Genomic DNA, 18,838 nt, shown 5'->3' on the forward strand with positions numbered 1-18,838 from the left:
ATATATAGGATGGCTTGTTGCATTAGGTATTGGAATCAGGTAGCTCATTTAGAGAAGAAAAACAAACTAAACTCTTTGTAGTTAACTGATTTTATAAATGGACCATCCTATATATTAAATTGGTGGAAACTGCTCTTTTTAAGTGCTGTTTCATAGTCATCTGATAGTATTTTCCACATCAATATATAGTAGAAGCCCTTTGTAACATCCTTTATTTATAAGTACTTAGCTATATTATGGGTTGGATTATGTTTCCCAAAATATATACTAAAATAAACAGTTGATTTAACACCTTAAGCTCCAGTTGTTACAAATGGGTTCTACTCTACTCTATATCATCTCTTTGCTTTTTCAAAATTGACATGGAAAGTTAACTCTCCTCCAAAATTTAGTTCCTTGTCATAATAATAAAACGTCTTTATACAGTACTGTACAATTGCAAAGTACTTCATTCCCCATGCGTGATGTTCACAGTAGCTCTTTGAAATAGGACGAGAGTAACTATCCCCATTTTATGGGTGAGGAAAGTGGGATTCAGAAAGCTATTACGTGGCTAGTGAAAGGCAGGGGAAAATCTCAAACTCAAGTCTTCTGACTGACTACATGTCCAGTGACATTATGCTATGCTGCACTGTCTATTTGTAGTTGATAGTTATATTGCTAGAGGTGTGAATCTGGATAACGTGGTACTACTATGTGTTTGAGGTTAAGATGAGAGTGTATGCCAATTTTGTGTGAACTGCAGAAAGCATTTTGGGTACTCTATATTTTAAACACTGCTTGAGAAGTTAATTAGGAAGTTGGTTAGTTTTTTTGAGTTTCTTTTGTTCATTTCACTTTTTCCTCAAGTACTTAAACTTCCGTGTACACAATTAAGAATCACTTATTCAGACAGCTAGGTGGCCACAGTGGATAGAGCACTGGGCCTGTATTCAAGAGGACCCGAGTTCAAATCTGGCCTCAGATACATGATACTCACTAGCTGTGTGACTCTGAGCTAGTCACTTAACCCCATTGCCTAACCAAAAACAAAACAAAACAAAAAAGAATCATTTACTCAAGACTTCATAAATTTAAAGTAGCATCTTTTTCAAGAGTACTGTAAAAAATGCACATGTATTAATACCTCTTCCATAAAAACATTGACATTTTTTTTAAAAAGTAGAGCTAAATGACTAATACTAAACTCTTATTTTTAATTAATATCAGATTCCTATAGGACAATAAAAATTTCTAGCCAGTGTAGTTTTTCAGGTTATCAGAGATGAGGAAATTTAGAGTTGATCTAGATACATATATTGTAGGGATCCCATTTGTTGTTTTAGACATAATGCTTACTGTATAAATATACTTTGTATTTATTTAGAAACTTTTTTCATGTTTATGTGTATATATCTCTAATAAAGGAATGATTGTGTGTGGAAATATATATATGCATACATAAAAGCATGTACATAGTCTATATGATATATACACATCAGCATGCATATGGTAAATGTAACAATATATTTTTATTTGTGTATATATGTTTATATATACATATACATGTGTATCTACATGAACACATATGTTAGGATGAAACCTGCATGTATATTTTCCTAAAGTGTACAAAATTTAATCTGAAACATAAGAAAGTTAACCACCCCTGCCTCCTTCTCCAAAAAAAAAAAAAAGACATCCAAAACTTAAGCTTCAGTTTTGCCAATCTGTTACAATTTAAATGGGGAAAATTGCCCAAAATGAGTATTTATAAGTTATTATTGGGAAAATATAGGTAGCATTTAATTTTAATGATAGATGAGACTTTCCATGATTTAACATTTAAATGTTATTTATAATAATTTCAAATCAAAATATGGAATTTGTGGTCAAGATACTAAGTCCAAAGCCGTTTAAATGTCTTATTTTTCTCCATTATACATAACAGGATGTGAATTTCAGTTATGACTTTCTTAACACATTTTACATAAATGAGATACTATGCAAGAAAGACATTTGTTTATTAACTCGTACAGTTTCTTAAATGTTCAGTAGAAGCAAAATGAAATTTTTTTTCCTTGATTTGCTGATCTATTACTTAACCCAGGCATCTGCCTAGTTGGAGTTTAAGAAATTTTTATGTTTGTCATTTTAAATAATGACTAAAGGACCAAAATAAAACCAGACATCAAAAATTTATACTCATATAGAACTAAACAGAACCAAAGTGTAACTTGCTTTATTTTACTAAATGTATAATCAAGTAATTCTCCATATTACATCCCATAACTAATGCTGACGTACCTTTCCGAAAGAGATGTTCTTTGTTTTTTTTAAAAGGTTGAAAAGGTTTTTGTGGTTTAAATGTTGTTACATATTTTACAGCATTAGGATCTATGGAATATTTTGACAACTGCAACACAGTTCAATGAAGTTGGTAATTTCTTCTTTTAATTATTTTTCATTGAACAGCTGGGAAGTTACATTTCTACATTTTGTATTTTCTGCTATATTTTAGAAACAAAACATTTTGATGAAATGTTTCATGATGGAGGCTTTGTAGGGAAAACAGTTAGATATGACTACAATATGGTTATTGCTTAGTTGCCTTTATTTTATACTTTTTAAGTTTGATTAGGGCTCATTTTTGATACAACAGTGTATGATGTTCCTTACAGCTAGTGATCGTATGTGTGCGACTGCACATGCTCATTTTCTTGTGGAGAAGTTTTAGTTACATGGGAATTCACAGATTATCAGCAAACACCCCAATCCATAGTAGAGTGGGAAATGAAACCTGGCTTTATGCATTTTCACCAAGTAAAATATTGATATGTTGTCCTTCCCTTTATGATAAAAATATGACTTTTTTAGGATATGACTTATGTTATATAAAGTAGTTGCATTATTTTATACTAAACTTTTTTAAAAAAAATTTAAAGATGTATTGTTTCTGTTGTGGTGCATATCACCAATTAATACGTTTGATTTCAGATCTACAACTTACTGCTTTGTAAACTTCTCTGAGGTAAAATGAAACCATTTGGTTACTTGAAAACAAAGTAAGCTTAGTAGGGTTTTTCTGTTTAAATTTGCAGTAACTCAAATGTTAGAATTAGAAAGATGAAACAATACATCTTTCATAAACTGAACTTGGTTCAATGCCACATTTTGTTGTAGCCAGTCTTCTACAGAATGGACTCTGGAATAAAACTGGTAGCCAAAGGTATTGGTGTAGTAAATGATAAGTGTAGACTTCACTCTACACCAGTAGTTTACATACCTAGATTTTTTTTGAAGAAAACTATAACAATAAAATCCTAGTCAGCTATGAAAAAATAACTTACTCTTCTAACTCTAGCACTGATTAAGACTAGTTATTGAAAATAATAATTAAAATGTGATTGTTCCTGTGCTAAGGGTAAAACTTTATTTTAAGTCTTTGATATTAAGTAAATTGACAGCACTGATCCTAGCAAACCTGAACTAGGAGCAAAATGTGCTAATGGGACAAAATCAGAAGAATTTTTTTACACTTATATAGTTAGCTTCTATATGATTGTGTTGGGATTTTTAAAATACTTAAAATAAAGCATTCCCTTCCTCCTCCAAATTCATTCTCGATATACAGGTGTTTGATGAAAGAATTTATATGTAGTAAAAGCAGAGTTTATCTAAATACTAAATTATTTGAATAGTATTTTCTTAAATTTAAAAGTACTAATGTACCAGTTATAATGGTAGAAATTTTAAAGTACTGGATATTTGTATGTAGTTTCAAAGTTTATAGTAATTAACATGTTAACACTTTCTTATCTCTCGTTTTTTTCTTTGCAGCAAGGAGTTAATAATGCTGAAAAATTTGACTATGTAAGTGAACTATATTTCTCACCTTGTCATCTTCAGTATTTTTCCTTCTGATCATTTCATTATATTAAAGCTTTTTAAAAATTTAAAATTTTATTTTATAGGTGATGCAATTTTTGAATAAGATGGCTGGTAATGAATATGTTGGATTCAGTAATGCCACGTGAGTCTCTCCTATTGGATTTACTCAGTGTAGGGGAGTTTTTATGTGGGATGGGAAGGGAAATGTTAGTTTAAATTACTACAATATTTTAAAATGTACTTTTATATGAATATTCAGAATTTGAAACTAGACTAATGCGTTAGCCTCATCGAAGCACTTGAAAACATTTTTCCTTAAATAGGTTGGCTAATCTATTGACTTTCCTTAAAGTATTAATATTTTTAGGGAACATTTTAATCATAAAACTGGCAAAGGTAAACTCCAGGATGAATGCTGTTTACCACAGATTTCAAATTAGTGATGCTTTTACTGCATGCTTTTATCCAACAAGATGGAATCCTTTGTTTCCATATGATTTCTTTCATAAGTGGTTTAAAGCAAAAAGCATCAGTAGACTAAACCCTTATTTTATTGTAGTCATTGTGTATATTGTTTTCCTGACTTTGCTTACTTCACTTTCATCAGTTCATGTAAGTCTTTCTTGCTTTTCCATATTCATCATGTTCATTATTTCTTACAGCACAATAATATTCCATTCTATTCTTGTAGTACCATTTGTTTAGCCTTCCCCCAATTGATGGGCATCTACTTTGTTTCTAAGTCTTTGCTACCATGGAATGTGCTGCTGTAAATATTGTGGTGTATATTGAGCTGTTCTTCTTGTCAGTGACCTCCCTGGGGTTATATGCCTTGGAGTAGAATGTCTGGCTCCAAAGTTCTGGACTAGTTATATCAGTTCACAGCTCTACTAACAATGAATTCACAACCCCTCCAACATTGAATTATTCCCATCTTTTGTCATCTTTACCATTTTGCTGGATGTGAAGTGATAACCTCAGGATTGTATTGATTTGCATTTCTCTTATTATTGATTTGGATCATTTTTTATATGGTTGTTAATAGTTTAGAATTAATCTTGAGACCTGTTTGCTCATATCTTTTGAATACTTATGTATTGGGGAGTATCTTTTTTGTCTTATATTTCTGTTAAACTAACTGTCTTAACATTTCCCCTACCCTTTCATCCCTAAAGTAAATAGCTCCTTTTAAGGTTTTCTAGATTTATGCTGTTCCAACTCTGGAGGAACACTCAAAGGGCAAAATAAGCAGACAAGGGAAGTTTCTTGAAATCTCAAAAGTCTTCATTAAAAGTTGTTTTCTCCTGGGTTCAAATCCGGCCTCAGACACTTGACGTTTACTAACTGTGCGACCCTGGGTGATTGCCTCACCAAAAAGCGAAAAAAAAAAAATTAAAGTACTATATAAATAATATGCTAATATATACCAACATATCAATATTAACTGCTGCTGCTATTGCAGCTTCTGTTAACATTACTGCTATTACTATAATTATTATTATTATTATTATCATCATAATCACATGTAAACCTCTCTGATTCATGAGTCTAGTGGAACCCTTGGTTCTCCTCTTCCATAATGAAGATAGATTCTTTGTTCATTCGTCGACTAATTCAGTATATATTTATTGATTACATGTAATGTACAAGGCCTTCCTCACCTCTTTTTTCACTCTGGACTTGTAGGGAAAGCTATACAACAATTCTGAGGGAAAGAAAAAACTATGCTGTGTGCAGAATAGATTGTGTTTAAGCATCTCGCTTAAATCAGAATTCTTTTTCAGTTCATATTGTGGCTATCTACTTATAACATTGAGCTCTGAAATTGCCTACTCTGACTTTGTCATTTTTTTTTTTTTTTTTGCCACACCCTTCACTCCTCCAGGTTTAGGAATCTGTATAGCTTATTTGGAATTGGTTGCTTTGAACACCCTGTCTGTCTTCCCTTTTCTGGCATCCAAGCATGGTGGCAAATAACTATAATCCCAGACACCAAAGTAGGTGGAGGCCACTGGGAACTCTGAGCTATAGTGAGGTGACCATAGGGTATTTATTACACCAAGTTCAGTGTCTGTATGGTGAGCCCACAGGAATGGGGGGTGATCAGGTTGCTTAAGGAGGAGGGGTAAACTACTCCAGCTTGGAAATGGAACAGATTAGATCTCCCATACCATTGAGTAATAGGATCTAGCCTGAGAATGGTCCCTGTATTTCCAGTTTGGGAGAGATGGGAATATCCAGTATTAAAAAACAAAAAACAACAACAAAACCCTCAATGTACTCTTCTCACCCTGGCATCCCCTTACCCCTTTGACCTTCATCAGTTTCTTCCCTGCCTGTCCCTAACTCTGGGCCATTCTCATTCCCTTTGGAGCCACAAAATGCTGTTGAAGGAAGTTGGTTAGAAAATTGCTTTACTGAGTCCACTACACATTTATACTTAAAAGGCCCTTACTGCTGTATGGAAGTCCTTAGATTCTTATCTTAGTGAATCCCTATCATATTCTCCACACTAGCCATTCCATAGAATATTCTGTTCATCAAATATTATGTATTTTGTCATCCTAGAATTTTGATTCATAGAATATCTTAAGATATGTTTAAGAAAAATTATTCTGGCATCTGTATACTTGTTGGATTAGAGCTAGAAGATCAGTGGAAACTGGCTATTAAAGTTGTCCAGGCTTAGAAGTAATGATTGTTTAGTTGGATTAGGATGATTACTGTAAAAATGGAAAGGAAGAGGTGAATTTGAGTGCTGCAGAATTTGGATCATAGCATCATAAGCCATGACTGTCAGACATTTCAAAATTAGAATTCAGGAAGCTGTAATTTTTCCTTTTTTAGGCAGCTTGTTTTTGAGTCTCCATTACAGTGACTTCCATATGAGTTGACGATGTCCTGCAGTACTTAATTCTCTTAAAAGTTAGAATTGACAGTGCAGTACATTCAGACATAGCAATTCTTTGTTTTTTTTTTTTAAGTTTATAAAGCATTTGAGATACAATTTATATGTAATTTCCTTACATTGAGTTTTTTAGTGTAAAGAAAAAAGACAGAAGATGTTATTTTTCTAGGCCTTTATGATATTAGAAATAGACGTCAGATTCTGTCCACATGTGGATTTATATAAGAATAAAGCTGAGTAAATGGAATGTTGCTAAGCAGGAGAAATAGCTCTATGAAAATACAATGAAAGCAGCTCTGTAAATGTTTAAGGAAATCTCTATCTTTGATTGCTAAATCTTGTAGATGTGACTTGCTATTTTGAAACATTTGCAGTGACAGATGGAGTTGTGAGTCTTCATGTGTCTCAGTACCTGAACTATAGTTCTAATGGCATATGTAGTGTAAACATTTAATTTAATGACTTAGTTAATAACTAACCTGAATTTTTTTTTGTAGTTAATGGTTTCTATTCTGCTTATTACCATACCTGGATTATAAAGATTTCCTTCTAACTAAAGAAACAAATCAGCTTCATGCTAGAATGAGATTGTCCTGTTTTCTGGAGAATTCCTAATTTTTATAATACATATTGTAGTTTATTTTCTGCGTGTTCTGAAAACAAACAGAATAAATGGTAGAACAAATGACTTGAGTTCAGACACTTGGAAGCTGGAATAGATGAACTGGAATAGAAAAACATTTGGTAAACACTTATTATTTGCCAAGGTGTGCTAAGCCTTCCCTGGGCACACAAATAGAAGTGCAAGGCAGTTTTTAACTCTCAGAGAGCTCCCATCATAATTAGGGTTCACAACACATATAGGATGGTTTAGATTCAGGGCAGATACAAAGGCCCAATGGTCTTAAGCCTGGGAGTTCTTAAGGAAAAATGACAAGACAAGTGCTAAGGACCTAGTGGTCCACCACCTTACTGGAAGTATTGAAGCTGGTAAGCACACTGTCAGTGGTAATGTCCCTGATCAGTATTATTACAAAAGGAAATAATGATTCCTGAGGATCAGAATGGAGCATGGCTACTTAGTTAGTATCAACTATCACTTGGTGGGAGCTGGGCAGTGGGGTTAAGGGAGGGGAAGAGAAGATTCAGCTTTTTCCTATTGTGTCTCATGGGGGAGCTGGCATGGGGACACAGTGAGCCCTCCCCTACCAGAATCTTTGCTAAGTCTAGAATGGATAACTCACTTAAGCTCACATAGCCACTTGAAAGAGCCAATACTTGAACCTCCACATTTCTTAACTCTTTAATTTCCTTCTATACAACATCCTGAAAGACCTAGTATTATTTTATAGAAATGTTTTATATAGTGCACCCTAAGAACAGCTTTGTTAATGCTCTTGCTTTCTTAGGTGAAAGACTTTGTTATTGTACAGAAAATAGCCTTTTCAAGAATTATCTTTTTGTGATTCAGTATAGTCTGTATTAACTGTACTGAATTGCAATGTGGGCACAGTAGGAGAATTCTGGAAATTCATTTTTAGTGATACAACATTCTGTGAAATGTTTGATTGTAATTCTTTTTGGAGATTTTGTTTATATATATAATTTAGCTTTTAGAATGCTACAGTTTTACAGAATTGCCATACTTTATTCTCCAGACTGATTCTATTTTGTTTCATAGGTTTCAATCTGAACGAGAAAGTGGAGATCGGAATTTTGCAATAGGATATTACTTAAAGGAGAAAAAGGTTTTTCAGTCTTTGTTTTTTTACTACAAGTTATGCTTTTATGTTCCTTCGTTGTCTCAGTATAGATTATTTTGTTAACCATTGAAGAGTGATTACACTAACCCAGCACTTAGCTTTTAAGGTATAAACACATTTAACAATGCAAATGGGTTTTAAAATTTTATTTCAAGTTAAAAAAAAAAGATGTGATATAATATCACATTCTTAACATTTATTTGTGATTACTAAATTATCCCTTCTTATTGCTGTAATATATGCCTATAGTAGCCCCGTACCACAGAGTTTTGTAAATTAAATGGTAATACTTGTTCCACCGCTGGGGAGCCTACATTCCTAACCTACGTTCCTATACTGGGGATCCCATTTCCCATTCACATCCTTGTCCTAAAGCACCCCTGTAGTCAGGAGAAGCCTAGAGTCCTATGTTGTGTACCATCAATAAAAGTCCACTACATTCAGTGCAAAAACAAAAAAACAAAACAAAAAAAAGAAAATAACTTTAAAAGTTTCCATCATAATGTTAAAGCAGCATCTGGAAATGGATATTGAATGCTGTGACATAAGCATTATGTTGACTTATTTTGAGCTTTTTAAAAAAAATTTTCTCTCAAGTCCACATATTCATAATTGATTCTCTTCTTTTTCTAGTGTTTTCCAGAAGGTACAGACATGGTTGGTATATTAGACTTCTACTTCCAGGTAATTTGTTATGATTTCACTATATAATGTGTGTCATTGTATTATGGGTCATATTTTTATATCTGAAAAGTTGCCTGTGAAGCTGTCTATATACAAATTTTCCATTAACTTTCATTGCAAATGTGAAAAGATTGTCTCTAATAAATACTTTTAATAAGCACTTTAAGTGTTTTTTAATAAACACTTTTGTACTTTAGAATTGAATAAGCATTTAAAAATTGTAAAACTAAGGAAAAACAATTTTTCTGTTAAAGCATTGGTACTTTGTTGTAAATTAGTACTTTGACCCATAATTTCTTTAGTGTAGGGATTCCAGCACAGTTAGCAGCAGCTTCATGTTTCATGTTGCATAGGCCAAAAAAATCATCGCTTGAAGGGTAATCTTCTTGTTATGAACTTCTTTGCATGACAGTAAGTAAAGCATTGGAGCAATAGAACTTTCATGGAAAAGGAAAGAGCACTTAATATTAAGTGTCAAAATACTTTACCAAAACTAGGATCTCTAGATTTTAAACTAAGGCTGGGTGTGAAGGTGCGTGTAAGGGGAGGCTGAGGCTAGAGGGTTTTTTTCGAGCTCAGGAGTTATGTCCTACATTGGAACTCAAGCCAACTGAGTGAGCATCCACACTAAACCTAGCACCGTTGGGGTGCCAACCAGGGAGTAGGAGCCCACCAGGGTGCTTATAGAGGGGCAAACCAGTCGAGGTCAGAAACAGAGCAAGTCAAAGTTACATTAGGGTGGTTCATTGAATAAGAGTCCTGGACTTGGGAGTCAGAGAATCCTGCTTCAAATATTTACTAGTTTTATGAGGTTGGGTAAATCACTTAAGTTCTTTCTGCCTCAGTTTCCTAATAGCTCCTACCTCTCAGGGTTATTGTGAGGAGGAAAGTTATATGTAAAGCACTTTTGCAAACCTTAAAGTGTGCTGTATAAATGCTAATTGTTATCATTTTCTGTTATGATTTTCATTATTATTCATCAAACAGCAGTGGAGTCAGGCCTATGAATGCTCTTCTTTCTCACCCACAAAAAAAAAAAAATAAGCAGAGTACCAGATTAGTGAACCTTTGTTTACTATTGGAAGAATGTCTTGCTCAGCTATTTACAAAGACAGTTCTTTTGTTTCCGAGATTATGGGATCATAGATTTAGAGCTTGAAAGGATATTGGAGAACTGGGAGGGGACTTTCTGAATTTTTGTTAGAAGACTGCCCTGCTTCCACTTGCTATTTAAATAATCATTTTTATAATTATTTCTTTGAGCTTTGACCGTGAGTTTCCCTTCCTTTACATAATGTGGGGTATTCACTATAACATAACCTGATGTTTTGGTGGACTCACAGTGTGGCTTCATCTTGGATTTTTCATCTAGATACATAATTTTACAGAATAGTCTTGTTCTCTACAGCAACTTAATGAGTATGCTGTCATCATTTTCTAGTGTTCCTTGCATCTGTGTAGTATTTTTACTTATGAGATGACTTCATTTAATGTCTTAGCTTTTGTTTACAAGGTAAATGAAGTGAGATTACCTTGATGGAGGTTGGAAGATGATAAAATTACAGCTAGAAAATTCTTACATGGGTTGGAAACCCAAGGCTAGGATGCATATTTTTTCTTTTCAGAGAGTGCCTTTTCCATAAGACTGTTACTGTTGTCTGTGTATGCCTGTGTATATTCTTTCATTTTTAAAAATGCTGACCAAATTATATATCATCTAGTTAACATTCAATAAAACCTGATTAAGTAGAAACTACTTACCAGGATCCTCATCAGTAGCATTATCTACTATACCTTCCTCATTTCCTCTTCTTATACTCAAGAGACCATAGGAATTTTTCCTAGGCCTTAAGAAAGCGTAACTATCTTTCCACTGCTTTTAGTCTGAATGTTTAATTTAACTATGCTGGGAGAACACATGGTCAAGTAATGTCTAAAGTATTTAATGTAGCCCGAAAATTACTGAAATTCATTCATTCATTGTAAAATGAAAACTAGAAAGATGAGTGAATTGCAAATTAAGATACTAATAATAACTGACATTTACACAGTGCAGAATCTTTTGTGTACATTTTATCTTATAAGCCTCACAGTAGTCCTATAAAATAGATATTACTTGTTGCCATTTAACAGTTGTGTAAACTGAGGCGGAGATACAATACTATGTATACTTAGCTATAGTCAAAGAACTAGGGTTAAAGGTTATAAATCACTGACTATTAATATAAATCTTCCCTATCTTGAGGATAGGGAATCAGCCAGAAAAATAGTAAGTGCTCAAAAACAGGATATGTGGGGGAGGGGTTGCCAAAAATAAGCAACAAATAAAAATGGATATTTTTGCTGTCTTACTCTGCTAAATATCATTTATAAAAATTGTTTTGTTTTCAGTGCTGTGGACTTTGTTAAAAAGGGGCTTTGCTACGAGGGGAATTTACTGAGGAAAAATGAACTAAAGGACTAAAAATGAAAGGGATCTTAGTATTCCAACTTCCTGTTGTTTAGCTGAGTTAACTGAGGGCCAGAGAGGTTGTGACTTGCCTAAAGGTCACACAGTAAGATCGTAGCAGAGTTTTTTTAATGTGTAAACATGTTCCTGATTAGCTGACATTGGTTTCATACCGTCCTCTGCTGCCTGTATACGGTATACTCCAAAATATTTGAGGCTGTTCAAATATAGGAAATGTTTGATTTTTGAAGATCCCTTTGTGAATTCTCTGGCTTCTAATATTTTTGTCATTTAAAAAGAAAAGTTTCCAAACATGCTTGCTCTTTTTTTTTTCAGTCTTATTTCCCAAGTAAATTCTAATGTGAAAACTGGGTTTAAATACAAAACGTTTTAGTTCAGCATCTTTTTTCTTAAGAAAAATTTTTGATAAGGTAATATTCTTGTTTAGGTACATACTAGCATCCAACCCACACCGCAAAGTTGTTCTACTCTGTTCCTTCTCTCTCCTTGTTCCCACATATTGTCTAGCTACCCTCACTCTCCTCCTCAACAACCTGAATATTTTTCCCCTGAAATTGGGAGGTTTAATTAATAAATCAACAAACATTTAATCAGGTACATATTCTGTACTAGACATTGTGCAAGGCATTAGAGATACAAAGACAGAGAGGAAAGTTTGGAAGAGCTATAGGTCTGTGGAAGAAAATAATGAGTTTTACTATGGACATACTGAGTTTTAGATCCCTTTGGGACATCTAGTTTGAAATTTCCAATAGTTAATTGGACATTTTTCTTACTAATTTTGAGGCTCTACTAGATCTTTCTGCATTTATATCATTCAAATAACTCTTTGCTTAACTCCAGAGTTGAAAGCCACTCCTTACTTAGATAATTTGTGCCAGATGTACTGAGCTGGTGCTAATTTAACGGTAGCTTGAATTGGGATAGCTGCAACATCCTTCTGAGACACAGAATTCTGTAGGCCTACCTGTGTCTTTTCTGTAATTCCTTTAGTGAACTAGACCTTGGCAGAGAACCGAGGGCCCAGTATACAGGTCTGGGTGTCATCTGCGTAGGGATAATAATTTAAACCCATGGGGTCTGATTAAGTCACCAAAAATGCAGAGAGAGTAAAGGAGGGCATCCAGGACTGAGCTTTGGAGTATACCCACAGTTAGGGGTGGCTTCATATGATGATTCAGCAAAGGAAACTGAGGAAAGGTCAGAGAGGTAGAGGAATAAGAGAGAGAATACAGATGGAAGAGGATTAAGTGCTTTTTATTCTATGTAATTTTTAAATTTGTCCCAAATATCTTGCCAAATATTTGTCCCAATGAAGGGGTAGGTTCCTAGTATATGAAACCTGTGGGAATCAAATAAATATTTTCTTCATCTAATTTAACTTTTTTAGTTCTAACACTGTCTTAACTTTTAAAATGTGGCATGTTTCATTTTCCTTGTTGTTGAAATAAAAATGTGTCCTTTACTTTGAGTATTCCTGCTTAAGCAATATAATGTAAAGTGGTTCTTCGTTCTTGAACGAATGAATGAAAAGACATTTATTAAATGTTTACTATGTGTCAAGGATGAGGTATACATTTATGAAATTGGAGAGAATCTCTGATCTCAAGGAACCTGGGTTCTAATAAGGGAGCAAAACATTGGGAAGGAGTGGCCAGGGAGGTATATTTTAGTTTGGAAAATTGCAGTGATGGTGAGTAGAGCCATAGAGGAATAGATTGATAAATTCTTTCCCATACCAATAGCAGCATTGTTTGATTATGGTTCCAAAACTATTGGGGGGGAGGAACCTATGTATGTATCTAGTAGTAGTGTAGTTGGCAAGAGAGTGACAGGGCAGTCTAGTCTGTCTGGGACTATTTGGATATAATGGGCTCCATGAGGCACTCGGCAATCAGGCAAGTAAGGCTTGGAGTAACTTGTCTGAGAGGGAGAGGAATGGGTAGTGGATCTGTAATTTCACTGGTTTAGGAAACCCCCAGGTGAAGAAACTCTTTCTACCAATGAGAGAGCTAGTATGCCTGAATCAAGTCTTCCACTACACTATGCAGCCTCACTTGTGTGGCTCATTAATATTGTCATTTTGGGAACTGGGTTCTAATGCTAAGTCTGCTCTAGAATAACAGGCCATTTCATTTATCAGAAAGTTTTTTAGTAAAGTGAGATCTATGTAATATCATCCTACAGGGGTGGGGAACCTTCAGCCTAGAGGCCACATGTAGCCCTCTAAGTCCTTGGGTGCGCCCTTTGACTGAGTCCAAATTTTACAGAACGTATCCTTTTATTAAGGGGATTTGTTCTGTGAAATCTGGATTCAGTGAAAGGGCCGCACCCAAGGAACCTAGAGAGCCACATGTGGCCTCAAGGCCACAGGTTCCCCTCCCTGTATAATAGTACTGTGTTATCCCCCCAGGAACAGAGTTGTCATATGTCCATAAAATAAGAATTCAGATAGCCTAACCTAGGAGTTAATTTTAAATTTGTCTTGTAAGAAATTAGAATTTACATTTTCAGAATTCTTCTTTCTTTTTTTTAGTTGTGTTCTATTGAAGTGACTTGTGAATCAGCCAGTGTGATGGCTTCCACATTAGCTAATGGTGGTTTCTGCCCAATTACTGGTGAAAGAGTGCTGAGCCCTGAAGCGGTTCGAAATACACTAAGTTTGATGCATTCTTGTGGCATGTATGACTTCTCAGGTCAATTTGCTTTCCATGTAAGTAATTACTACATGCTAATTTTCTCTAGCAAGAAACTAGTCTGGACTGGTTTTAAAAGATATGTTCTGAAAACATTTGTACTTTGCATTTACACTGTATAATGACTACATAAAGAGTCTTATTATACATAAAGAGTCTTATTATCAGGGTTAATTTATTACACAATTGGTAAGTAACACAGCTAAGCATTATCTTTACTGTTCCTAACTCTAAGACTGAAAAAAAAAAAAACTCTAGCACTAGTTTATAGAAATACTTCATGTCCATTTGTATTTTCAGGGTAAATAGAGACATACTTAAAGCTGTTAATGTTTAGTTTAACACTGCAGTGATTAATGCTTCAAGAATTCCTTAAGTTTAAAAGTGATCCTTTAATTGGTTTGGTAAACTCTTAACATAAATGGTTTTAAAGTTAGATCAATTTAAAGCTGTTACTAATTAGTCTAGGAAAGGACTAAAAGCATGAGAAACCTCTTTCCATGTTAGCCTGTTAAAAACCTATTTCCTTCTGCTCTTTTACATATTTTCCATTTATGAGTTTTGAAGAGCATGTGATTTCTTAAAAAAATCCTTTATGTTTCAAGCCTTGTTTGTGTGTGGGGGCGAGCCTTTGTTTTACTTTTTTTCCCTCAGTCATTTATTCAGTAACCATTTAATTGTCTCAACACCCAAAACACAAAGATTGGCATAATATTTATGCTGTTGGTTATTTTGAAGAGGAAAGTAAATTTGAATAGGATATCCCTCCTTTTTATATTTTTTGTATCCCATGTAACAAGCATATAGGGACAGGTAGTCTATAAGAAGTTAATGCATTTAAAGATTCCATCATCACATATTTCAGTCAGATTATAGGTAACTAGGTGGCATAATGGATTGAGTGCTAGAGACTTAGAGACAGGAAGATATGAATTCTATTTCTGACAGAAGTTTAATAGATTTGCAAACCTTAAAGTGTTATATAAATGTTAGCTTTTCTTACTGTTTATCATCATGTTAACTTGAATGACATTTTTCTTTAATATTTTGCAGGTTGGTCTTCCTGCAAAATCTGGAGTTGCTGGAGGCATTCTTTTAGTTGTTCCTAATGTTATGGGAATGATGTGCTGGTCTCCTCCATTGGATAAGATGGGCAATAGTGTTAAGGGAATTCACTTCTGTCATGTAAGCAAATTTTCTTAATAAGAATTGTAACCAAAGAGTCATTACCCCAAGAAATAATATTAAGTCATTGTTGTTGTTAGAAAATAATACGCTTTTTTGCCTATGTCTCATTGAGGGTTGATACCCAAGATAAATAAGATAATAAGAGAGCATCTTGCTGCCATTAATGAATTTCACTGACCTGGATGAGTTTGAATCAGTAGGACAGATCCCATGAGCCATATCTCAGGACATTGAAGAACTAGCAAATATGATTCCTGAGTCCTTATTGGTGATCTTGGAAAGTTCACGTAGAACAGGAGAGGTATACCACAGAATTGGAGAAGGGAGCATTGTCCCAGTTTCCAGATGGGGAAAGACAATGGAGTCTGCAAGCTAGGGACTAGTGAACTTGATTTTGATTTCTGGCCAAAAAAGAACATTAAAGGGCAAATCTTTATATCAGTGAATATCCAGAAGAGGAAGCAGTGGTCACTAAGAAGCAATGTGACTTCAGCAAGAAAAAATTTCCTCTTGACAGGGTTACTGAACTGATAGACCCAGGGAAGGCAAAGTCTGGTGTTATTTTTGTGGGAAAGATGGAGAGAGGTAGTCAGGGTTTATTAAGCTTTTACTGTCATACACCCCTTTGGCAGTCTGGTGAAATCTATGGACCAGTGCTCAGGATAATGTTTTAAATAACTAGAATAAAATACATAAGATTACAAAGGAAACCAATTACATTCAGATACAAATATCCACATTAAAAAAAAACAAATTCATGGATCCCAGGTTAGTATAATACTATAGTTAGTATCATATAATTAAGTGGTATTAGAACTGGTTGAATGACCAGAAACAGAATAATAATCATTGGGAGTGTTATGCAAACTTGGAAGGATGTTTCCAGTGAGGTAGTATCCCATGGCATGGATCTTTGCTTGGTCATGTGATATTTTAACATTTTAATAGGTGATTTAAATTAAGGGTGGTAAGATGGTATTTTTTTCAGGTATGCAGATGACACAACTCTCGATGCAGTGGCTAACACAGTGGATGAATTAGGATTCAAAAAGCTCTGTACAGGTTAGAGCTTTTAGCTGAATGCATAATGAAATTTAATAGAACTAAATTTCAAATTTTTTACTTAGCTTAATAAAAGTAATTTCCCAAATACAAGGTGAGTGAGGCATAGCTAAACAGAAGTTTGAAAAAGATACAGGGAATGAGGAGATTGGGGTTAGTTGACTTTAAATGCAATATGATTCAACACTGTGATAAAGCAACCAAGAAAATTAATTTAACAGTCTGAATTAAGAGAGACCTAGTGTCAATGACTAGGGAAGTGTTGCCTTCTAGTATGTTCTGCCTTGGTCAGAGCCTCCTCTTCTAGAGGATTGTGTTTGAGTTTGGGAAATCACATTTTAGGAAGGACAAAGGATATAGAATAATGGTGGAGGAAGACCTCAAATTCATGTCATGAGAGACTCTGTTGAAGGAATTTAGAGACTTAGACCCTGGAAGATACAACTGTTCTCCTGGTGTTTGAAGATCCATTATATGGAGGAGCCCCAGATGATTGGTCCCAGAAGGCATAACTAGGACCAATGGATGGAAGTTGTTCATTCGGTTTTTTTTCAGTCATATCCAATTCTTCAGGATCCTATTTGGAGTTTTTCTTGGCAAAAATACTGGAGTGGTTTGCCATTTCCTTCTCCAGCTCATTTTACAGATGATGAGGAAACTGAGGCAAACAGGGTTAAGTGTCTGAGTCTGGTTTTGTAGTCAGGTCCTCCTAATATCAGGGCCAGCAGTGCACCACCTAGCTGCCCTTGGGTATGGAAGTCACAAAAAGTTAAATTTAGGTTTGATGAAAAGATAAAAGTAAAACTTGACTGCATTTTCTTAAAAATGTATTTTATTTTGTATTGGGAATACTCATGATGAATTATTAATAATTAGTAAGCTAATTTCTTATATCATCTCTTTAATTTACAGGATCTGGTTTCTTTGTGTAATTTCCATAACTATGATAATTTGAGACACTTTGCAAAAAAACTTGATCCTCGAAGAGAAGGTGGTGATCAGAGGGTAAGCTAAAACTTCATTTTTATACTACACTATATAGTCTGTTTTATAGTAAAGGAATAAGAGATGTACCTTTCATTGGTATGTCAGTATTTAATAAAGCTTTTTAGTTTAGGCTTTTATTAACTATGAATGAGGCTAAATAAATTATTGGAAGCATTTGTGGAAATTATCTTGAATTCACATATATGCACAATAAGTGTTTTTCCTTGTGTTTTTAAAAACTAGAGCAATTTATTCTTGATAAATAAGATTTCTGTCTTCTGCACTACTTATTGAATACGAGATTTGGGATTAATTCTTTATAGAGATGTAGGTAGACATTGATAGTGCTGCAAACAAATATGCTTTGTTTTCAATGTTTGTTAGTTTAAAAAGCGAGTTGTGCTTTGAAGTGAACCTTTTGTTCTGACTAGAATGTTGGTGGTTAAGTTAGAAAAGAAGGGAGCAGCTATAGGGTTAGTGGTAGAGGTTACCAAGTTGAGAAAGAAAGTTTTCTAGGTCATGGTAAGTTAAAAAATTTTTCATTTTAAAAAAGTTTTATTATGTGTGCATTTTCAACCAGTAATATCCTCAGTTGAAAGTTGTGTTTTTATTTGTATCAGTAAGTTAGGTTCCAAGTATTGCAGTTTTCATTATCCCATTGTTTTGAGGCTAGCTTCAGTGAGAGTCAAATTCAGCATTATTGCACCTATAAAAATATTGGGTTGGTCTTTGGACTCATGTGTTGGGAGTTTTCTGTCAGTTTTCTTTTGCATTTCATGTAAAATGGGTATAGTAATTTTTAGATCATAGAAATTTGAAGCTTTCTATAACCAGAAAAAGATCTGATAAATGTTACATGATGTACTTGTTATTCTCCCTTGGAATAATAACAGTGATAATAGCTAACATTTATAGAATGCTGTAAGGTTTGCAAAGCACTTTACGTAAGTTATATTATTTGTTACTCTCTTTTGAATAGTTTCACAAAGTTACATAAGAGTAATGCAAGACAAGATAGAACCTTCCATAAGAGGTATACTAAATTACATGAAATAAAATATCAGGTGGTGGTGGTGGTGGGTGAATGCTAATGGATTCTAATAACATTCATTGAAAAATACCATTTTGTAGCTTGGACCTTTCTTCACTCAAGTGCACTAATAAAGTTATGTATGTTGCTTGAACAACTAGCATTCCTTTGGACCCTTGGATT

At 34.2% G+C, this 18,838-nt stretch overlaps 1 protein-coding gene across 2 annotated transcripts; it reads left to right on the top strand.

The window, feature by feature from the left end:
• The first annotated feature begins 2,392 nt into the window (after positions 1-2,392).
• On the top strand, positions 2,393-18,838 carry LOC114038464 (glutaminase kidney isoform, mitochondrial). 2 transcript variants are annotated; one of them, XM_027855723.1, is made up of 10 exons: positions 2,393-2,416; positions 3,817-3,849; positions 3,951-4,009; positions 8,457-8,523; positions 9,172-9,222; positions 14,229-14,405; positions 15,442-15,573; positions 17,551-17,643; positions 18,605-18,658; positions 18,757-18,788. In XM_027855723.1, exons 1-9 carry the CDS (start codon positions 2,408-2,410, stop codon positions 18,620-18,622), a joined length of 639 nt encoding a protein of 212 aa, XP_027711524.1. In that variant the 5' UTR covers positions 2,393-2,407; the 3' UTR covers positions 18,623-18,658; positions 18,757-18,788. The 2 variants fall into 2 exon arrangements, with proteins under 2 accessions (XP_027711524.1, XP_027711523.1); XM_027855722.1 differs by lacking the exon at positions 18,605-18,658 and having other exon boundaries at positions 18,757-18,838.

This window comes from Vombatus ursinus, unplaced genomic scaffold (genome assembly GCF_900497805.2).
Source record: "Vombatus ursinus unplaced genomic scaffold, bare-nosed wombat genome assembly UNPS02011115.1, whole genome shotgun sequence".
Lineage (NCBI taxonomy): Eukaryota > Metazoa > Chordata > Mammalia > Diprotodontia > Vombatidae > Vombatus > Vombatus ursinus.

Coding starts and splice junctions, on each gene's coding strand:
- LOC114038464 (XM_027855722.1), top strand. Junction 14,406..15,441: donor CAGGTCAATTTGCTTTCCAT/GTAAGTAATTAC, acceptor AATATTTTGCAG/GTTGGTCTTCCTGCAAAATC. Junction 17,644..18,756: donor GAGAAGGTGGTGATCAGAGG/GTAAGCTAAAAC, acceptor ACCATTTTGTAG/CTTGGACCTTTCTTCACTCA.